Source organism: Triticum dicoccoides, chromosome 3A (genome assembly GCF_002162155.2).
Source record: "Triticum dicoccoides isolate Atlit2015 ecotype Zavitan chromosome 3A, WEW_v2.0, whole genome shotgun sequence".
Lineage (NCBI taxonomy): Eukaryota > Viridiplantae > Streptophyta > Magnoliopsida > Poales > Poaceae > Triticum > Triticum dicoccoides.
In genome coordinates, this window is record NC_041384.1 from 722,379,011 (window position 1) to 722,384,904 (window position 5,894).

At 39.8% G+C, this 5,894-nt stretch overlaps 1 protein-coding gene across 1 annotated transcript in view; it reads right to left on the reverse strand.

Moving 5' to 3' along the window:
* Window positions 1–5,536, reverse strand: part of LOC119270484 (WAT1-related protein At1g68170-like) — an 8,345-nt gene extending 2,809 nt beyond the window's left edge. Inside the window, exons 1-6 of the mRNA XM_037552488.1 lie at window positions 5,305–5,536; window positions 4,246–4,420; window positions 4,088–4,150; window positions 3,399–3,515; window positions 2,319–2,556; window positions 1,205–1,363 (exon numbers count right to left, since the gene is read on the reverse strand). Of these exons, the coding sequence (XP_037408385.1) occupies window positions 1,205–1,363; window positions 2,319–2,556; window positions 3,399–3,515; window positions 4,088–4,150; window positions 4,246–4,420; window positions 5,305–5,512 (960 nt within the window). The 5' untranslated portion in view covers window positions 5,513–5,536. The remainder of the gene's footprint in view (window positions 1–1,204; window positions 1,364–2,318; window positions 2,557–3,398; window positions 3,516–4,087; window positions 4,151–4,245; window positions 4,421–5,304) is intronic.
* Between the last annotated feature and the right edge of the window lie 358 nt (window positions 5,537–5,894).

Consider the following 5,894-nt stretch of genomic DNA (forward strand, 5'->3'; position numbering starts at 1 on the left):
ATTTTGGCATTCATTGAAGAGCATGCTAGTTCTGACACTGACTTCTTAGATCTACTCCCTCCGTTCGGAATTACTTGTCGCAGAAATGGATGTATCTAGACGTATTTTAGTTCTAGATACATCCACTTTCGAGACAAGTAATTCCGAACGGAGGGAGTAGTTTATTAGGTTACAAAAGATTGGTTTGCTGAAAGCCAGGAGGGAATGGAAAACCCAAAAATAATCGGTGGAGGGTGGGAGGTTGGACGAAGGTGTGGTGGGGAGAAAAGTGAAAGATGGAACCTCAGGTTCTTTTTTTGTAGAGAAGAGATGGACGAGAGATAGATATAGAGAAGACAAAAGATGTTATTTTTAGAAACCGTGAATCCCTAAATCTGATACGTGGTCAATCATGACTATTGCTAGCTTAGCTGCATGAAGATGATTGCATTTTTTAAATAAAAAGTGGGTTTTATTGACTCGATATGAAGCATCAAGATGATTGCATGTCTGCCTAAAAAAATGCATTGCGTGTCTATCCGTACATGTACCATTTTGTGTATGCATACATGTGGCAAAGTGAATTGCAGAAACTATCGTTATTAAAGGCTAGGGTTGCAAGAACCACAATTCTACTGATTTGTGCCAAAAACCACTAACTTTGGACCGAAATTTTTGTAAAAAACACTAGTTGGCGACTTTGGCCCATCTGATGATGATTATGACAAGTGGAGCCCACAAAAGCTGACGTGACATAATTGTTCACGAGGACATTGTTAGACAGGAAATTTGTACATATTTACGAAACAATCCTGGTAGTTTACAGGGATACCCTCATCAAAAACGGGCGGCGGCGGCTCGTTTCGGATACGTGGGAAGGTCAACTGGAGCCGGCCGCCATAGCAACTAAGGATAACATGAAGCACGGGTCAAGCACGGCTCGCAAGCACAACTTAGCATATGTGGACGAACGTAGTGATTTGTTTGTCTCTTATTTCATAATAAAATAATAGTTGAGTACTGATGTACTCCAATGAACTAAATCTAAATCATGGCCGAAATATTCTTAGCACTGAAGCACGGGTCATGAATAAAAGTGCAAATACAACAGTGAATATCTCGATGGACAATAAGGGTTGACAATGCCAGATCCACTTGGAGCCCGTTTCAATAATTTATACAATATTTGGACAAATAAAATCAATACATTCTGAAAAAGACTTACTGAGTAGACAATGGTTAGTAGTTGAATGTTCCATCCTATTTGCCAGGCAAGTTTATGCCTGCTCACAATTATTCCGACGGCGAAAGTTTGCACACCACCCAGAACGCAGGTCAGCACAGAGGACCAATGTTTCCATGGATACACCTTCAAAACTTTCACCTGAATTATCAACATTTATGCATTATCAGTTGTTAAAAATACACATCTAAAGCAAAGAATAACAAGAATAAAATACTGAGTTATAATATGCTTCTTATGGGAAAAAAATACACACTGGCCTTAGTCCAGAAAACACCAGGTGGTTAGTAGTTGCTCGACAGCAGTGAGAATTTCAAGATGTATCTGCAACTAACTTATGTACTTATGGCCGTTATCATACAATACGAGGTCTAAATAATCAGAAAGAGTATGGTCATAGGTACAGGATTTACAGACCAATCTAGCTTGTCAATTTGTTAAGAGCATGGACATAGGTACATCCTGTGGTATTTCGATGACTTGACTAGTCAGGTATAATTGATGTTCTAAAATTTGACCTATTAGCTAGGACCGGACAGGTGGTTTTCTTCCAACAGTATATCCTTATAATCAGCTGGTAAGCCTTGTGACTAGCCAAATATGCTGGATAATTACAAACAGGTGGGAGGTGGATTGAAATTTTCTGGCTGTACACAATGTTTTGCTCAACGATGCCATATTCATACAGTAGCCAGATATTTATGATTGATAAATAATGATACTAATGTAACTACAAAGGTTCATTTTCAGGACATGATAACACATCCATCATGCTAGAATCAAGACATTTTCCCACCTTCCAGATGGTCACATTGTCGTTTTCGTTTTTGGATTGGAGAAATTTGGAGAATAGATCTGTTTGGTTCATATATAGTTGAGCAAAACGTTGGGAGCCCTTTCCTGTATTTTATCTTGGTTACTATGCGTGAATGTCTTTCGGTGATCAAGACAAAACAAAACCTATTGTTTGGCCCCACTATGCTTGAATGCCATTTATTGGTATCAACATATTCGCGATGTTATTGTGTTGTTGCGTACATCTAGTGCTGATAGGTTACCAGAAGTATTTTAATTTACATGATATTACTGAACAAACCTGTATAGGGTACCAAAGTGCATAGCTGCTGAAAGCACCAAACAAAATCAAGGTGCCCCTCAAATGATGCTTTCCAGAAGCTCCATTAGAATCTTTTGGTGTCACTCTTATAATTGGAGACCAGAGATGCAATTCTTTTCCTTTGTAAAGACTTATTAGTAGAGCCCCACCAAAACAAACCAGTGCTCCAATCACTTTCGCACTGCCGACCTTGGATTTTAGGCGCAACTTCTCCATGCTGCAAAATGCAATTCGCTTTTTTTAATCTGTACTAAGATACGTAACTGAACTATACTATTCATTCTGTGCATTAGTTCGTATGCAAACATGTAAAATCATATCCGGCTGTTATTTTGTTGTGTTCAGGTGGTTCTAATATATTGACTGTCTATCACATATTTACTCGTAACCATAATAAAGAAATGCTGTTAATTAGAAAAAATATTATGCAAGCTTCAGAAATACTTATTCTTTCAATATTTAGTATGTTGTTGAAGCAAATTATTTTGACAGTTCAAATAATGATGTTGATACCAGGAGAATAACATCCTTATGAAATACCATGTTATTGCTTCAAAGATTTAATCATTGTAAAGTATTGAATTATTGTATATATTGGTAATACAAATTTAATACTAATATAGTAAAACTATAATTTTTACTCAGACTGTTCGTAGTACTAATGAAATCAACTAGACGTTCACTGAAGTGTGTATGCATATATTTATTTAGTTTAAGATGGTATCATTTCTTTTACATGTTTAAGGTAATATAATATTAGCTTATATCATTTCTCAGAAGATTCTTATAATGTTTAAGCATATATTTATAATTTTATTAAGTTTATGAAAAAAATGAAGATGTGGGGCTTGTACTTTGTAAAGCATCATAATTAGATAGATATCATCCACTACCAACATTTGGCTAACTTACTGAAAGCAAAACAATTCTACATTTGAATATCAGCTACTAGAAAAAATACAATCAAAACAAAAATTTTAAAAATCTATAGAATATCCACATGTAGCACTGGTTCTTTCCAATTATAGACTTTTATGTTAAGAGGAAAGACTGTTTTACCCAAGTATTATGGACAAGATAAAGGTGAAAAGTGGAGTCAAACTTGAGAAGATCACAGCATAGGAGGCAGGTGTGTCCCGTAATCCATAGTAGTACAAAGCCATGGGCAACGAATATCTGTACGAATTAAATATATCATCAATACATTCATCTTCTATCTTAATCATGTACATAAACCTAAACCCAATATATTGCATCACATATTCAGTCTAATTGAATCTCACAAAACTGACTAATCAGAAATCATGCATCTTAACATCTTAATTCAGTTTGAAATTATAAACAAACAATACGCGAGAAAATGTTTGATGAGTCTGGTAAGCAAGTTTTTCATTTATAGTTGTGGGGAGATTTCGATGAAAAATTGCCAGCAAAAAGGTTTGAGGACCCCTCAAGTTGATTTATGTTTTGGCATGGAGGTGTGTTGACTGAACTAATTGGATACCGCTTGGTTCATCATCAGACCGGCATACGGAAAATTGATATAAATAGTTATATACCTCATCGCCAATTTGACTCACTAAGAATGATGTGAATCAGGGACAAAAACATATATGACCTCCAGAACACCAAAAACTGATTATTTGTGCGAAGGAAGGTTTTTAGGATACCACGTGAGACATGTGGTAAGCAATTCAAACTAACCCCCAAAAAAGGAAGGTTTTCAGGATAGTAGATGAATTGTATACCCGACAAAAGCATTGATGAAGAGCCACCCAAGAGTCTTGATATCCAATTCCCTCCACTTCCCACTGCAGACATGTCAAAAGCTTGAGCCAATTTTAGCAAATATAGTAGCTCGTTTCCATATAAGATATAAACTGAACAGAAAAATGGTCTAACGTACCTTTCGAAGAATAGAGCAAACGGCATGATGAAAATAGCAGCAAGCATACTTCGATAACACAGCAAGGAGAAGACAAACATGCCACCATCAAGTGCGACCTTGCCTAGCAGTATAGTCCCTGTGTTGAACAGCTCCACAAGAATCACGCACAGAGCTGGTTTCCATCTGCTGCTTCCTGTACGTGTGACAATTTCACTAGAAGTATTTTCCTCGAAGAAAAACACAAATCGTAACCTAATGCCAAACTTGTAAAATGAATCATGCATTATATTAGATGAGGATGCTGCAACGTCCACTTGCTTATTCTCCTCCCAACTTCCTATTATTACCCTTTTTTCATCTTCTCTTTTAAACTTTTGAAAAATATAAAATAAACTTTGAGAAATTCATCCATGATTTGAGAAGAAAAAAAATCGAAACTCTAGAATTAACAAATTGTAGCAAACTTCTCACAAAATTTCACTATACATGGATTTCAGAAATCTTATTAAAAACTTTGGAATAACATCTGAAATCATATACAATAAAAGTGGCAGGTAATTAATTTTGTGATGGAGAAAGAGATTGACGGCGGAGGCCTCGAGTCATGGTCACGGTCACTGGCGGAGGCCTCCTAGGTAGCCTGCCATACCTTAACCGGGTGCAAAAATAAAAATAAAAATTGTATATATATGCATCGCGTCTCCCTGGACGCTCTATGCTAATTAGTGTCGCCACGAAAATCGCTAAAGACCTGGTGAAAATAAGCCAGATGGGCCACAAGCTGCTGCACGAGACGCATCGCACTTTGCACGCACAAGTCGTTAAAAAAAAAGGTCGTTCACGAGCCAGATCGAAACGAGACGCGCAGACGACCCATTCTACGGCGGCCATCCCAAGTCCCAACTCCCAAACCTAAGCATGGCGGCGGCGGCTGGCCAGGAGCAAGGAGGACGGGACGGCCGACGGCGGGGAGTCGGCCAAGCAGGCCGGGCGCACTCCCCAGCGAGCGGCGGCGCAGCCGCGCTGACTCACGGTCTTTACCACTAACTAAACGGGCGATCCATCATGCGTACGTACCTTGGACCTCCACGGCGGCGGTGTCCGTGTCCTCGCCTGGGAAGGCGCATACTTTGCTTGCATTTGCAGCACTGCGGCTGACTAGGCCCCGGTTGTTGTCAGCATATCCCGTCGAGGCCGCGTGGAGGGCCGGAGAGGGAAGCCGGCGCGAGTTGGCAGCTCCGGCGGCAGGGTGAGCGGAGGAGAGGACGGGCAGCGCACTGTTCATCGCCGGTCGAGCTAGGGTATGTGAGTTGGTTGGGATGCTTCAGCAGGGCATTCGGGAGAGAAGCAAATGTGATCCCATTTTATAGATGTAATCTGGACTGTCGTCGTCATGTGGGGGAGGGAAAACTTCCTAGGCGGTCGACCTGGTACGCGATCTAACAGACCATGAAAATCTCTCTCCTTTCTAACCACCTCCAGTCCGCACTCCTGGGCAGGCATCTTTTTCTTTTCTTTTTGGATCATCGAGTGGTAGGTACCCTGGGTTGGATTACTTCAGGCTGCAGGAGCGTGTTCCCCGTACGTGGCAGCTGTGGAAAAAACAAAATCCACCCAGGCCTAGGCGAAGCATTAATATTAGCTCGTCCCAATTTACTTGTCTTAAA